This window comes from Larus michahellis, chromosome 5 (assembly GCF_964199755.1).
Source record: "Larus michahellis chromosome 5, bLarMic1.1, whole genome shotgun sequence".
Lineage (NCBI taxonomy): Eukaryota > Metazoa > Chordata > Aves > Charadriiformes > Laridae > Larus > Larus michahellis.
Window position 1 is genome coordinate 20,660,355 of NC_133900.1, and position 16,413 is coordinate 20,676,767.

Below are 16,413 nucleotides of genomic sequence, written 5' to 3' on the forward strand. Positions count from 1 at the left end.
CCAAAACAGAGAGGCAATTCAGGCTACAACAGGACTTCACAGCATTAAAAAAAAAAAAAAAAAAAAAAAAAAAAAGCCTGGCTAAAAAGCAGATCAGAGCAAGAAAGCTACAAACTAGCTAGTCATCTCAATGAACTCATCCCTGCAAACCCCTGGGAGCTTTTAAGCAATGCTGGCAGGCATTGTATTGGCCATTGATGAGCTATGAATTCACTACTATGTGCCAAGACACTGTGCCTTCTAGACACTTCATCTAACATACGCCTGATGCAGAGACTCCCTGCTCCCTCCTACAAGTTTCTACTAAGGGATTAATTTAACTTTAAACCTTTAGAAACAAGTCAGTGCCCAGGTTCTAACTCTGCACTCCATGAACCCATATGGAAACCTTCGATGAAAGCCATCACTTACAATTCAAACAGACTCTTAAAGCTTAGAAACATACAAGTGAACTACCTGACAGCAGTGTGGAGTAGCATGTGCCCTGAATAAAGTCTATATGATAAATCCCATTTTCAGAAGCATCAAGCATTACATTTTGTACTGCAGAGACAATTATTTTACTTTAAATTATTTATTTAGTGAAAGTAATCTATTCCACTCAAACTTTATAATTTGCATCCAAAGTCAAATCTGAAGTTTCAAGCGGGAATGAATGCGAGATGAAGCCTCTGAATAAATAATTTGATTTACTGTCTTTTACATACAGAACATCATTCATCACATGAAAACAACCTTTGTGAGAAAAAACAGTAAACTCATTTTGAACCTTTGCACGCACTTTTTTGACAGACTGTTTAAAGTGTAGTCTACAAGTTTAGTGAAATTATTTTTTTTTTTGCTTTTGACTGAAATTTCAAAAGCAGCTTTGAGATGTCAGTATCTAGAAGATGGTTTTAATCAACATTTATTGGATTATTCAATATTTCAAACTGATGTCATTCTTTAGAAAGCTGTACATGGATTGAAGGTAGAAAAGAAGCCAAACAATTGAATGTACAATACTTGTAATTTTCAACAGATGGCACTTTATAGCAAGGAATCTATAGTGTCTAATTAAAAGGGAGCAAAAACAATTGGATTGCTGAGAGCACTGAGATGCCAAAGTCTGCATCTGAAGAAGCTTAATATCCTTAAATTTGAAAGTATAGTTCCATAAAACTGGAAGTACAAAGAGGGAATCTAAAGCCAAATAAAACCTCTGAAGTAAAATTGTATCTCAGATATTAATCACACTGAGATGTTCTTCACAAAGGCAGGATATTCCCATCTTCTTTTCTTCTCAGACAGAATTTACAGGTAGAGTTAAATTTAAAGACAGCAAAGAAAACACAACCATCAGACTATGCTTATTACTGCACATCAGCTCAGAAGACAACAGAGAATTCTTTTAGCAATGACTTAGAGACTGCAGTCTTGTGCAAAATTTTACAGGCATTTTGATGTCTAAAGCTACATGGAAGATTTTTAGAACCATTTATGCGCTAAATAAACAAGAAAGGCCTGGAAACATTGCTGTCTCTGAGTCACAACCCAAGTTACACCTTTAAGTTGTCTGTCAGTGTTATCCGAGTGGAAGGTGCTTACTAACGAGAGTCACAAAAAGCAAACTGAGAATGACAACATTTAAAGAAATCCATGGGGAGCTAACAGTACCTTCAGTTACCTAACCAGTAATTATAGAGAAAAAGTCACTCTTCTTGGACATGCACAGAGAAAGGACAAAAGGCAATGGACACAAGTTGCAGCATGGGAAATGGCAATTAGATAATTTTTCAAAACAGAACTAGTTGAGTATACCCAGAGCCTTTGAAGCGCCATCTTTGGACTTTCTCAAAACTAGACAAGGCACCAAGCAAACTCATCTAGCTTCAACAATAGCCCTGCTTTGAGCAGGATGTTAGACTTCAAGAACACCAGTCCTTTCCAAGAACTTGAAGGATTCTAAATTGTTCAGTAGGAAGTGCTACACAAAAGGATGAGACCCAACACCACATCCTCAGGGCATAACTTCTGAAAGATGCTCCCTCAATTATGATTGAGACATTGTCTCTCACACTCCCAAAACAACCCTTCTCACAAAACTACAGAACATGACTGACTGTGTTGCACCCTGTGACGATGACATTTCAACAGGATGCAAGATGTCCTCTTTCTAGTAAAGGACTGAGGACCATGTCTTGCTCTGAATCCTCATTCTGAACTAAACCGAAGTAGTTTGATTTTAAAGTCACATACTTTTCAGATGTAGGATCTTGTTAGTGGATAAGCTTCCTATTTTCTAAGTTAATTTATATAGGATCAAGTCAGCAGCCACAATCAAGCAGCACTTACTATGCTAGACAAAAAAGAAACACCTCATCTGTAAATCCTGCGAGAGTTTACAGATTAGATGTTACCATCTAACAGTACTCAGTACTGTTAAAAATATTCATGCCCATATGTAGAAAGTATAGGCACACACAATTAGAGTACTTCCAACATTAGCTGGCATGCAAACAAAATTCTCATATGTCTGAGCTGAATCCTTAAGGTGATGTGACAAGGTCTTGGAACAAACAAGCTTTTGTAGCCACATAACTGTATCAAAAGGTTTTAGTAAACATTATTTGTTGCAGAAACTTTTCCTGGAATGTATGAGACTGCTTGTAAATCTATCCTCTGTACCCAAATATCACTAGAAATTCTGCACCGAATTTGAAGCAGAGAGGTCTGCTAATAAAGTAACACAGATTAAGTTCACCCTTCAGCACTGTGCAAGGGAAAACCTCAAGTATAGGAAGGTATGGGAAAGGGTAGTGTTATACCTCCACAGCATCTTGAGATGCAAGTACTGGGCCACAAAATGACACGATAGCTATATTCAGTTCAGGCACATAAGAATTTCATTCAACAGCCAAGAAACAAACAAGTAGCAGTGAAAATACATCAGAAATGTAGCAACTACAGGAAACTGAAAGATTCCAAGCCAGATACTGGCCTCGTCAGGCTTAGAGCTCTTATGAAAACACAGCTGTAATTTTAGCACATTTTTTCTCCTTCATTGGTAGGAGTAGATTCATCTCTTGCACAGATGAAAAACTCCATCGCCAGATGAACTGAAACATACACCATTGCAAACTTCATACATTCAGAATCGACCGGCCCACATGCTTTACAGTTGATTTTAAGATCGATCAATGATTTTAGTGTCAAGGAAAGCCTTACTAATCTGGTATTTATAAACTCTGTTCAGAATGAAGACGTTGTTTCCATACAGCTTCATCTGACCTTAATGCTATAAAAATGTAGGCCTCAGTCCATTTAATTAGGAAGAAACTTCCATATATCTGATTCAGGCTGCTTCCAGTCTTCTCCCATTAGCTCTTTCAGGTTCAAATCTTTGAAAAATTCCAGGCGATGACTGCAAAGAGAGGAGAAATAACCAAAAAAAGTTTTAAGTCTTGTAGTCTTAATCAAAGGCAGTATCCCAATAGGTTTAATTATCTTTATTTTCAGATTTTCTTGGACAAGACCGTCACCACCATTTCATGTGTTCTTTTTCAGAACTTGAGTTTATAAATAAAAAACACTAGTATGTTCCTGAAAACCTTGTACTGGAAAATACAGAGCAAAATCCTCAGCAACGAGCAAGTATCACGCAGCGTAAAGTGAAGCTAACGAAGCGCTCACCTTTTAAACTCCCTCAACTTACGTTGCCTGGAACCATACTCTGAGCAAGAGCACAGTGATATCCTGCTTTAGGACTTATCCGCATTCCAACTCTCAACCAATTGAAAAATTCTATCACAGGGATATCCTTTCCTTACAGAAAAGAGAAAGGCTGGATAGCATAATGAAGCTAGTAAACATATTTTTTCTATAATACTAGAAGTCTTGTTTTCTTTTAAGCATTATAAATCAGTTCTTGCTAAGAATTTCTCCTTTAGGCTACCATACAGAAACCATAGAAGGAAGACACTGAAGCCAACTGCTAATTAATACTTACATTAAACAACTGCCAAACAGTAGATAGAACATCTGACACTACACTAATCATTTAACAAAGTAAATGGAATTCTCTTATTAGGAAGTAATTTGTAAGAGCAAAGACAAACTAAGAGCAATGAAAGTAGCGAGGAGCAACCTCTTCACATAATTGCATCTGCTACCAATGTCTGAGAAAGCCAAAGGGTTTTTTGGAAGTGGTACTATAGAAAGAATAGAAAGAATCCCTTCCTGAAAAATATTACAGGCATTCTCCAGTTTACTACAGAAAATTAAGATTATCTATTTCTTACAGAACACTGGTAAAGAGAACGTATTTTATTAGCAATAGGTTAGAAATTTTTTTTTTAAATGAACAGTTATAGAAGCTAAGTTTTTCTTAAATAAAGGCAAATAAAGAGTAACTTATCTAAAATTTACCTCATCTGGCTGTCATTGTATGTTGAGTAACAAGTTTGCATAAAAGCTACAGTGTACCCTCTAGAGCTAGGTCATTTATACAAAATGCCCAGAAGTAGCAGGTTTTCTTTCAAATCATCTCAGCCTCACAGTCAAAGAAAATAAACAGGTGCAACACACAATTTAAAAATCAAGGTACTCTAGTTTTTCTCTTGATACTGGGTATCCTTTTATTATCCTTTTCAGTTTAATTTGCCTTTTCAAATTTTTCCATAACGTGGAACCATCTGTAGAGGTGAGGTTGTTTAGAACGGTAGGGAAGACACAAAAGAGATTTACTGGAAACATATCTGGTGAAATTAACACTAAACAGCACTTCAGGAGGTGGTGGAGGCAAGGAAAAAGTAGAACGACCTATCTATAATTTAGCTGAGGAATGTGATAAAACAGATGCCAATGGTGTTGAATGCATCATTTTCTATGCACCTAGGGGACAACATAGAAATCAAGCACTAATTACAGCTATCTGCCACAGTGCTTTATACAAAGTACAGTGCCAATGGATCTGGGGTTAAGCAGTATAATTAAAATACTAGTGGCATTCAGTCTGAAAACCAGATCAGCTTTTTCAAGTATTCCAAGAATAGTGCAACTATATTACAAAAGAGCTAATTTTATGCTTACAAATCTGGTTTCTGTCCTTCCTGTAGTTCATGTCGAGGCACAGGATAAAGAGCTTCATATTTTCTGTCTTCTCCTGAGCCATGAATTGCAAATGCATTGAACTTGTTAGTGGATGGTGGAAAATAACTCCAAGGAAGATGGGCTTTACCCTCCCATTTAGTTTTCATTCTGGTCACCTCAAACTCTAAAGGAAGTTCTTCCTGTTAAAGGAAGAAAAAAAAAAAAAAAGAGATAACGTCATCTTCCAATCAGGCAACAGGTACCTAAAACCAAATAGTTTTTCTGTACATTTGAATGTACTTGACCGCTTACTTCCCATACTCTTCTTTTGCCAGAAAGCAGCAGCACCAAGTGTTGTCCATGGCTGTCAAAAAAAGCAGAGCACAATTTTCTTAAAATGATGCCAAGTTATTAGTATACTGTTTTGCCATAAATACGTACATTCCCCACATTGGAAGAATTTCTGTACCCAGTCTTCCTCATACATATATCTTACAAGCATTAGAACTGGAAATGCAAATTAACATTTGTGACTTTTTCAGAGTGCTGTACTTACGGACAAAGTTCAACTTCTAAATAGTGTTCAGTTCTGTCACTCAGGAAAAATGCTTCCACAACTGAAAAAAAAAACAAACCACGATGCTGTCAGTATTTTATATTAACTATTTTGTAATATCCTGAGACCTTCATATAACATTTCATAAAACAATTATGTTCTCATGATTTTTGGCCTGTGCCATGCCAGAGCTTGACTAGCTATGCACATTCTACTGACAGCTTCCTAACTAGTTGAAATGTTGTGCCATAATTGTAGCTTCAAGAGTTTTTATTTTTAACGCCTATCATCATAATGACCTTTATAAAGCACCGTACTAATTTTATTTACTTTACCAATTACAGCTTTGGAAACACTCCTCTTGAAGGAGCAAAAGAATATGGCAAGTCTACTACCTCATGTTAGCTGTCCATGGAGTAAGAAAAGCATTCTGATTCCTCAAATAGGCTTTGGAAGAGTGATTATTTTAAAATAGACATATTTTAGCTATTGCTCTCTACTTCTTAAAGCAAAAGTAGAACCTACCTTTAGGATTTCACTTCTACTTACCTATTGCAAATGCATTCATATTTATGCCACAAAATTATTTTGACATTCAAGTATGTCAAGCCTCTGTTATTCCACAGGTTATATCAGTAACCCAGAAACTGAGTCTGAGGGCCGATACTATTGACAGGATCAGGAAGCGTCAACCTCAATCATTCCTGAAATCAATCCAGCTCATTGGACTGCATTTCTTTGTGGCCACCGAGTGACATAACATATTTGCCTCTTTTCCCAGTCATTTGTATTGTTGCACTACTTCAAAACAACGACTCACCTTATGGTCAGCAGTGTTAGTGATGAAAATCAATTCACCACCTAGAAAAAGAGCATCACTCTTGATACGGTTTGGGGTAGTTTTCAGCTGAATATAGCATGAGGCTTATAGTTACTTAAGGAGCTGTTTAAGGGTAAGGCAGTGATTACAACTAAATTCTTTCCCATTATTCCTTCACAGACTGCTTGGGATGTAACAGAAAGGAAAATTTTTACTTTACACTTCAGATTTAAAAGCAGTAATGTGACCAAAGAAACCAAATTGAATTAGATATCATACACTCACAACCGTTAGATCAGTTTGAAAAAATAACCAGCACGGACTCTTAAATAAAGACCAGGCATATTAACTACAGAGGAATATCAGTGACTATACAAATCAGATATATTCCCAGCAGAACAGTTACACTTACCCTCATAGTCCCACAGTCTACTAAAAGGTTTCCCTGGCTCTCCAAGTGGTGCTGGCGGATCATTAAAGAAGGGAGCAGTAACTTCCATTAGCAGTCCTGCATTGTCTGACTTCAGCACAATTGTTACTGGCTCATGGCTCACAGGTAAACCATCCCATGTGTGTTCAATTGTAAATTCCATCTTCATGTAATACCTAAATCAGAAAGAAGGGTCTGTCAGAGAAGATCTCAGATTCCATTTCAGCACAATGACACTGTTTGCTTGGCCAGGAAAAAAACCATACTTTTGTACAAAGTCAATCATCAAATTATGTTTTAACACATCAGAAGAACTGAAATAGTCCAGCTTTTATAAAGCAACTAAATAAACAGTTACATGAATGCTTTTCATAGATTTTTATACCTGCATGGTTACAAATCACTCTGAAGTCTTAACAAGGTTAAGGCATTTCAACTACGTACCTAAATAAACACCTTCCAAAACCATCAGAAATATTTATCAAGACAAGAGATGAACAGAACAAAGTCTCCACTACATGATCTTACATGATTTGGTACCATGAGAAAAATAGATTGAGAAAAACCTTTCATGAATCCAAGATGCAAAAAAATGAAATAATGAACTACAGCTTTCCTTTGTGGTCATTGTAAATGAGACGAACTACAGGATTTCACGGAAAACTGCAAGCCCATCTTGTTAAACACACTGAATGCTTGCAGAGTAGCAGGAACAGAGAATCCTGCACTCCAACAGCTGCCATTACTTAGAAATAACTGTACAAACCTTAAGAATAGCCTTAACCTATTTGATAAACAAAAGAACCAGTGGAGCCCAGTTTCCAAAAAGTTTACGGCCCCTGACGCCTCCCCTCCTCAGTATTATGAGTTCTTTTCCATTTCCATAAGAATGATCCTTGATTTGTTACCTTACACATCTCCTATCCATACAAGGAGGGAACTGGCAGTACATAGCCTGACTGAGAATTACTCACATGCTGTTAAGTCCTATGACCAGAGAGGTGCTAGCTCAGTAGCTGCTGTAACCATGTTTCCATCAGTGGGGAACACTAAATGGGGTTATTTCATCTCTACACAGATCCCCATTTTCTTGGAGCTCACAGAAAGGTAAGCACAACTTACCACATTCTGCAGGTGTAATACATGAAACAGGATGTAACCACGTGCATCACACTTCCCTATATGCCATAGCCTTGCTCTTATGACTACACATACCAGTATTGCTCTTGAACAGAAAACCATGAAATTTTAAAAATAAATAAAGTAATAAGGAAAACTGCAAACCTCTAGCTTTCATTAGAGGTCTGCCTAGTGCTAAGGTTGCTCAACTTACAGGACAGCAAATGCAAGATTTCCCCAGTTAACAGCCCTTGATACAAACTTTATTACATTACATAGACTTAGGTAAGCTGGTTATTAGCATGCATTTCAACTATAATAAAACCAGCAATACATAGCAATGGTCTAAAAGTAAATTAAAACAGCAAGAGGAAGCCTTTCATTACCTTTTAACACTACACCTCAGCCAGCTGTTAATACACTGTAAAGAGAAGCAAATGCTAAATTAAAGAGTTTTACAGCAAGTACTTTCTCAGCTGTTTAAAAGCACTCGGACTGCATGGCCTCAAGCTACGCAGCTGACAGCAGCCGGCTAACACCCTCAGACCCCACCAGCAAGGAGAAAGCCACCCCCCTCATCACCTCACGTCTCTCCCTCGCGAAGGGGTTTACGAGATAACGCTGCTAACGAGGACAAAAAACAAGGAGGAAGTAATTAGACTGCTGTTTTTCTTAATTGCTCCAAGAGGACAGGGGGAAAGCTGGAAACCGCGTAAGAGGCGGCAGCTTTTACTTGTAAAGATTTAATTTCAGAGGGCTGGAAACTGTTCCTGGTTTCGGTTACCCCTCTGCTACTCCAGCCACTATCAGCAGCGGCGGCACTTCCTGAAGAGAAATTTAACGCGTAACCACCTATCGTTAACCCAGAAGTTCCTCACAGAAGTTTAACGAGGGATTTCTTACACCTCCACCGCAACTCTGAAAGGAAACTCGGCTCCCCGGCAGCTCGAGAACCTCCCGCTCCCTCCCCGCCGCCGCCGCCGCCGCCTCACAGAGCCCAGCCGAGCCCCGCCGCCCATGCCCATGCGCACGCGCCCCACTCCGCCCCTCCCTCCCGCCGCTGCGCTACCGCGTGACCGGGGCGCCGTTGGGTCCCGCGCCGGTTGCTGAGAGGCTGCGGGCGGCCGAACTTACCGGCCGCTCCCCGGGCTTTTTGTGGGCTTTCCCGAGGCGTAGCTCTCCGTGGGGCGGTGAAGCTTTCCGCTGGAAATATGGCCACTGAGCTCGGCAGCGGGGGAGAGCCAGGTGAGGTCTCCGCGAGGGGTGGGCTGCCCGCTCGCCAGCCACGTATGGCCGGGTTGGGCGGAGTGCTGCCCCGGGGCTGTGTGATGGAGGGAGCGGTGGAGCCGAGGCCTGGACGCTGCCTCTGGGGAGCTGGGGTCAGCTCCCACAGAGGGTGGAAACCCTCTTGCCTGTGGTTGTAGCAACGAAGATTTGTATTCTGTAGCTCTTCTAGTGTTTCTGTTGACAACTGCTGCAGTAACAGCATCAAAACTGTTTTTTGGTTACCTTGGAGACTAATAATTAAAAGCTACTAATGAGGGTTATAGCCAGAAACACGTGCATTTTTGTCATAATGCCTCTTTAGTTAATAAACAACTGCATTTCCTACGCTTGGCTTACACCTGGAAGCCAAAAAAGCTGTCTTGTCAGTTACTCATAAAATTTGCTTTGCAGACTAAAATTGGTGCTTTTAATTAAGTAGTCTTTGTTCCAATTGTGATAATTTTAATGTAAGCTTAATATGACTGAATCAGAGTACACTTTAATTACTTACCAGCAAAATTTGCTTCTGCACAGTTTATATCCCTATGAATAGGGAATGGGTTGGTGTTGTCCCAAGAAAGTTACTGTCCCTGTCGCTAATTAGTGTTGCGGGAAAACTTGATACCATGGCAGGTAGTGTGACAAGATCACAGTGCATGAAATGCTATGGCTGTGCTTCACTCAAAAATCAAAGTCTCGGTTGATACTAAACTTTATATGACAGCTGTGGGTGGCCCAAGGTGAAAGACCAGCTCTTCATTCTGAGGACCTTAGTAGCAGAAAAGCTTCTGTTTGAGCCAACGGAATCATGGCTCAAAAGCCCATATCTTTATCGAGCTTTGCATGAACATTTGTTATACTGTGATGTGAACAAATCATGGATTTTGAAGTATTGGTATTTCATTTTTTCATACATGTTTAGTTTGCCTGGGTGTAGCTTCTTATTTTATAAATCTTTAGGCTCTAAATAGAGCTCAGACTACATTCACTGTGAAGTGGTAAGAGTTCCCTTTTCTATCAAGGAGTTTAATTGTCTCTTTAAAAAAACTTCATACGTTTTGAAAGGTGCCAAAAGACAAATTTGAAGTTGGCTTGCTTGCCAGCTTAGACATAAGTTACTTGAGGCCTGCTGTAAGTCTGATATATGGATTGATGTTTCTCTTGTTTCATGAATGTGAAATCAAAGTTCTAAAATGCCGAATGTGTGTAATACACATAAAAAGAGATTCTCTAAGCACTACTATATTTAGCTTTGCAGAATAAATATTTGCTGTGTTAAATATGTAGCTGTAAAGAAGCTTCTTAGAATGAAATGCTAGTCTCTGGCACTGATCAGTTACAAATTGAGTTTTACCTGAATGCTTTTTGCAGTATCGGCAGCCAACCCTACAAATAATAATTCATCCATTCCATTCCATATTTTTGTGATAAGCTACTAAATATGTAGAACTTTTATCAGAATGTATTTAATGATTCACTGTTGAAGGTGAGCACCTCTGTAAGGGGTCTTTTAAGATTTGTCCCATTTTGCTCCTATGGCCTCTTATGTTTGCACATTGCTTTGGCTGGTGAGGGCAGCCACTTTGCCCTTCCTGTTCCTTGGCATCTTTTTACTATTACCTCCTTTCTATCCCCTCTGTCTTTTTCCTATATTCTCCTTTAGAAGATTAGAAGCAGAAAAAGAACCGTGGCATGTGTATCAAGAAAAATAGGCATGAAGTTGTTTTAAATCTAAATGTATGCATTACCTTCCTGACTTTCTTTTTCTTCCCCCTTACCTGTTCCAGTCACAAAGGTGTCACTGGGATACTTATAAAATAGCATAGAATTTTTCGGTTGGAAGGGACCCACAATGATCATCAAGTCCAACTGCCTGACCAATTCAGGACCAGCCAAAAGTTAAAGCATGTTATTAAAGGCACTGTCAAAATACCTCTTAATACTGACAGGCTTGGGGCATTGATTGCCTCTCTAGGAAGCCTGCTCCAGTGTTTGACCATGCTTAGTAAAGAAATGCTTAAACCATTCCCACACATCCTGTCACTGGATACCAGGGAGAAGAGCTCAGCGCCTCCCTCTCCACTTCCCCTGCTCAGGAAGCTGTAGAGAACAATGAGGTTGCCCCTCAGCCTCTTTTTCTCCAGACTAGACAAACCAAGTCCTTAGCTGCTCCTCATATGACATTCCTTCCAGCTCTTTCACCAGCTCTGTTGCCTTCCTCTGGACACATAAAAGGACCTTCACATCCTTCTTAAACAGTGAGACCCAGAACTGCACGCAGTACTGGAGGCGAGGTTGCACCAATGCTGAATACAGCAGGATAATCACTTCTTTTTACTAGCTGGTTATGCTACATTTTTGTTAGATCAAAGAATGCTCCGTGAACAAGTGGAAGGAGCTTGGAAAGAAGAGAGTTATTTCTCTCTTCCAGCCTTCTGCTGGTTCTTCCATTTGTAGTACAAGTAGTCTCTGAAATCCCAATAGCTAAAGTTAGATGATGTTCCCAGCTCAGCAGTGTGAAATATCATTACTCACTATGCTTTGCTTCTTTCAGAAAAAGCGGATACTGACAGACTGCATTTCGTAATTCATGTTTGGGTTTCTTCTGGATATGCTTGAGTGCTCAGATCCATTTCTCAGTGAAGCTCTCTTGACCTAAGTTTGTTGAAAGTTTGTTGACAACTGCAGGGTTGAGTTCCCAATAATAGGTTAATTGTCAAACATCCAGCTAATTGAATTGGACACATAGTGTGATTTGTTGCACTTAGACCTCGTGAATCATTAAGATGTTTATGTGTTTGTGGGTTTTCTAGGCAGAAACTTAATTTTTTTTAATTTCTAAAAGAAAACAGAATGAATATGAAAGAAAAGCAGTTCACTATTATTACATGGTCTTTGTAGGCTTTTCCAAGTCCTGTTTTCATTAAAATAATGATGCTAAATAGAAGAATTTTATGAAACACATTGTGTGCCCTCAGAGCACTACACTGTTAAACATATTTCTGACTGCCAGTCAAGTTTATGTAGATAATGGCACATGTAACTGATTCTCAAACTTCGTATTTTTCAGATCAGAGGCTAAATGTGGCACTTGGACAGTACGAAACAGACGAGATTTTAAGAGCTACTGATGAGCAGGTATGTGAACTCAGGGATGGAAGTAGTAAGAATTTTTGTGATGAGTTTTTGTGACAAACGTCTTTGCAGACGTAGAGCACAGCCTACTTCAGTGTGGCCTGGTCTTGCTTTGGGTCCATCACACAACTCTAGAGTTGCTTGTTGTTTTTCCAAGCAGCAACAGCAGAATAAAACTGTCGTTACGGTGAATTCTGGTATTTTTGGTGCATTTTCAAAAGTTTGTCGTCTGCAGGAGAACATATGCCTGAGAGAATGCTTGATTTCTACTTTAGTGGACTTTTTCACTTCTACAGACTTTGCTTTTCTAAGAGATTGGTCTCATGTTGAGATAACTTTTTGTGCTGGGTACTATGAGGCTGTCTGAAAGCATGCAGAAACTAGGGCATCAGCACTTTCTCGATGCTGAGGTGCACGGAAGTGAACTTAGCACTTACAGAAACTTATGATTGTTCTTTTAAGAGTGAGATGATTCCCCCTCAGATGCAATTATGCTTTCTGTCAGAGCATCTCCAGAAAAATAATAAAAAAAGAAAGATACTTTTTTTAAATTGGGCCAGCGCTTGAGGATTTTTGAACATAAACTTGAAAATGATCATGTGGGGTATTGTGTATGGTTACAGTACAAGCAGAACAACAGCTTTGGGTTTCATACAAAGATTTAAAACTGCATGCAGTCAAGTGCAAGTTCTAATCTGTAAAGTATTTCATTACAGAAAAATGCCCCTGGTGGTGATGGCATATCAGGATCCAGGATGACGGACCAAAGGTAACTGGTTCCAAGTGATAAGTGGGAATACTACAAAGTATTCAAACAAAATTGTCACGTGCTTTTAAAAGTGTAAATATCCAGGTGAACCTGGTCTTACATGTGTTCGCAGCTCTGAGAACTTGAGTGGAGTCTGTAAAAGTGTTCCTGTAGCGGTTGTTTTTAGATATTATTCTGTTTATTCAGTAAATTAAATATATGACTTTTCTTCCATAATCTGTAAAACAAAGGATGAGAGATGAATGAAGGAATTCTCTGGTCTAAATTTTAAGATAAGAAACAAAAGTGCAGGTAAGATTGTACTGATCTTGCCTGTTTCACTGTCTTCAACTAACAGTTGCCTATTAGTAAATTGTTTAATAATCATTGTCATTTCCTGTTATAAAAATAGCCTGTCATTTCTTGTTAGCTTTTAAGGCTCTAGACTAATACAGAATTTTCAGAGAATTACTATCAATTACAAAAATATTAGGTAGGAAAAGCTATATAAGTAGAACTATATTATTTTACATTGTCTTATAGGCCACTTTACTATTCCATGTGAAAGGCGTAACAAAGTTTAGTTTTTAATCATTTGGGATCCTATGTATGCAATATTAATGTTATATTAATGCTCATTTATAATGTCCCACGTTCTAGTTTTGTTATACAGGAAAACTGCTGTTAATGATCATACTTTAAAAGTAATAATTAAATTTGTTCATTTGATTCTGGTGAATGTCGAGCTTGGAAATGAAGAAAAAGTGACTGTTTCTTCTGTTCTCTAGATTAAGAATTCTTTAAAACTAGTTAATTATCAGAACAATGTTTTGGCATTTACAAATTTACTCTAAGCATGTTTTTCAACTTTTTAGGTTGTCAACTCTAATCGCGCAGTATGATAAACACTTGGAAGAAATGAGAGAACAGCAGCAGCTTTATCAGGTATGGAGGTTCCTAACGTTTCAGACTATATTCTTAGTATTTTATAGTATTAGTATCTAGGCCATGAGTTTTTGTCAATAAAGGAAAGTATGCCGGCTCTTTGCTTCGCAGACTTGCTGGACTGCAGTCTGCCTCAAATGGAGGAACGGAGAGCTTTCTGTGGAAAGGTTGGGATATTCATAGAATCATAGAATCTTCATGGTTGGAAAGGACCTTTGAGATCATCGAGTCCAACCAAACAACCTACAATCTCTGCCACTAGAGCATGCCCTGAAGTGCCCCATCTAGACCTTTCTTAAACACCTCTAGGGATGGTGACTCAACCCACCTCCCTGGGCAGGCTGTTCCAGTGCCTGACCACTCTTTCAGTAAAGTAATTCTTCCTAATACCTAATCTAAACCTCCCCTGCCACAACTTCAGACCGTTTCCTCTGGTCCTGTCATTATTCACTTGGGAGAAGAGGCCAACACCCACCTCTCTGCAACCTCCTTTCAGGCAGTTGTAGAGGGCAATGAGGTCTCCCCTCAGCCTCCTCTTCTCCAAGCTAAACATGCCCAGCTCCCTCAGCCTCTCCTTGTATGACCTGGGCTCCAGACCCCTCACCAGCCTGGTAGCTCTCCTCTGGACACGCTCCAGCACCTCAATGTCCCTCTTGTACAGCGGGGCCCAGAACTGAACACAGTACTCGAGGTGAGGCCTCACCAGTGCCGAGTACAGAGGCGCGATCACTTCCCTGCTCCTGCTGGCCACGCTATTCCTGATACAAGCCAGAATGCTGTTGGCCGCCTTGGCCACCTGGGCACACTGCTGGCTCATGTTAAGCTGGCCGTCCGCCAGCACCCCCAGGTCCTTTTCTGCTGGGCAGCTTTCCAGCCACTCTTCCCCAAGCCTGTAGCGTTGCTTGGGGTTGTTGTGACCGAAATGCAGGACCCGGCACTTGGCCTTCTTAAACCTCATACAGTTGGCCTTGGCCCATCGATCCAGCCTGTCCAGGTCCCTCTGTAGAGCCTTCCTACCCTCAAGCAGATCAACGCTCCCACCTAGTTTGGTGTCATCTGCAAACTTACTGAGGGTGCACTCAATCCCCTCATCCAGATCAGTGATAAAGATATTAAACAAATCCGGCCCCAAAACTGAGCCCTGAGGGACACCACTAGTGACCGCCTGCCAAGAGGGTTTCACCCCATTAATCACAACTCTCTGGGCACAGCCATCCAGCCAGTTTTTAACCTAGCGAAGAGTACACTTGTCTATGCCATGATTCACCAGCTTCTCCAGGAGAATGCTGTGGGGGACGGTGTCAAAGGCCTTACCAAAGTCCAGATAGACAACGTCCACAGCCTTCCCCGCATCCAGAAGGTGGGTCACATGGTCATAGAAAGAGATCAGGTTGGTTAAGCAGGACCTCCCTTTCCTAAACCCATGCTGGCTGGCCCTGATCCCTTGGCCGCCCTGCATTTGCTGTGAGAGCTTGCTCAAGATGATCCTCTCTATGATCTTTCCTGGTACCGAGGTCAGGCTGACAGGCCTGTAGTTTCCCGGATCTTCCTTCCGACCCTTCTTGTAGATGGGCGTCACATTAGCCACCCTCCAGTTGTCTGGTACCTGCCCTGTTGACCGAGACTGTTGATAAATGATGGAGAAAGGCTTGGTGAGCTCTCCCGCCAGCTCCCTGAGTACGCTTGGGTGAATCCTGTCCAGCCCCATAGACTTACTTACCTCTAGGTGCAGAAGCAGATCACTGACTGCTTCCTCCTGGATTATGGGTGGGTTGTTCTGCTCTCCATCCATATCTTCCAGCTCAGGAGGCTGAGCACCCTGGGGATAGCTGGTCTGACTATTGAAGATGGAGGCAAAGAAGGCATTAAGTATCTCAGCCTTCCCCTTGTCTTTAGTTGCAACTTTCCCCCCCGCATCCAGTAAGGGATGGAGATTCTCCCTGGCTCTCTTTTTGTTGATGTATTTATAAAAGCTTTTTTTGTTGTCCTTAATGTTAGTGCCCAAGTTGAGCTCCAGCTGGGCTTTTGCCTCCCTAATTTTCGCTCTGTATAACCTAATGAGATCTCTGTACTCCTCCTGAGTTGCCTGTCCCTTCTTCCAAAGGTGGTAAACCCTCCTTTTATTCCTAAGTTCCATCAGAAGTTCCTTATTCATCCAGACTGGCCATTCTGCCTGCCCTTTAGACTTAGGGACAGCCTGCTCCTGGGCCTTTAAGATTTCCTTCTTGAAGAGCGTCCAGCCTTCCTGGACCCCTTTGCCCTTCAGGACTGTCTCCCAAGGGACTCTCTCAACCAGTGTCCTGAACAAGCCAAAGGCCACCCTC

At 40.5% G+C, this 16,413-nt stretch overlaps 2 protein-coding genes across 8 annotated transcripts in view; one reads left to right on the top strand and one right to left on the bottom strand.

Annotated features, from left to right (window-relative positions):
- Nucleotides 1–563: 563 nt before the first annotated feature.
- Nucleotides 564–15,535, bottom strand: C5H4orf33 (chromosome 5 C4orf33 homolog). 4 transcript variants are annotated; one of them, XM_074589054.1, is made up of 7 exons: nt 8,899–9,012; nt 8,382–8,416; nt 6,859–7,052; nt 5,627–5,687; nt 5,383–5,434; nt 5,071–5,270; nt 564–3,403 (listed from the first exon to the last, which is right to left on the bottom strand). In XM_074589054.1, exons 3-7 carry the CDS (start codon nt 7,043–7,045, stop codon nt 3,304–3,306), a joined length of 600 nt encoding a protein of 199 aa, XP_074445155.1. In that variant the 5' UTR covers nt 7,046–7,052; nt 8,382–8,416; nt 8,899–9,012; the 3' UTR covers nt 564–3,303. The 4 variants fall into 4 exon arrangements, with proteins under 4 accessions (XP_074445155.1, XP_074445156.1, XP_074445158.1 ...); XM_074589055.1 differs by lacking the exon at nt 8,899–9,012 and adding an exon at nt 9,065–9,106 and having other exon boundaries at nt 570–3,403; XM_074589057.1 differs by lacking the exons at nt 8,382–8,416; nt 8,899–9,012 and adding an exon at nt 15,404–15,535 and having other exon boundaries at nt 570–3,403.
- The window catches only part of SCLT1 (sodium channel and clathrin linker 1), a 49,476-nt gene continuing 42,117 nt past the window's right edge, over nt 9,055–16,413 (top strand). For all 4 annotated transcript variants that reach the window (XR_012587282.1, XR_012587283.1, XM_074589052.1 and 1 more), the window contains exons 1-4: nt 9,055–9,240; nt 12,332–12,399; nt 13,113–13,165; nt 14,020–14,089. Coding sequence is in view for 2 of the 4 variants with exons in the window: in XM_074589052.1 (XP_074445153.1) it covers nt 9,207–9,240; nt 12,332–12,399; nt 13,113–13,165; nt 14,020–14,089 (225 nt within the window). In the remaining 2 variants the exon portion in view is untranslated. The remainder of the gene's footprint in view (nt 9,241–12,331; nt 12,400–13,112; nt 13,166–14,019; nt 14,090–16,413) is intronic.

Bases quoted from the DNA above. Each gene is read 5' to 3' on its own strand.
- C5H4orf33 (XM_074589054.1), bottom strand. From the start codon at position 7,045: ATGAAGATGGAATTTACAATTGAACACACATGGGATGGTTTACCTGTG. The intron at 5,688-6,858 runs GTAAGTGTAACT...TTTTTTTTTCAG, and splicing joins TAGACTGTGGGACTATGAGG to TTGTGGAAGCATTTTTCCTG. The intron at 3,404-5,070 runs GTAAGCATAAAA...CTCTCTTTGCAG, and splicing joins GAAGGACAGAAACCAGATTT to TCATCGCCTGGAATTTTTCA.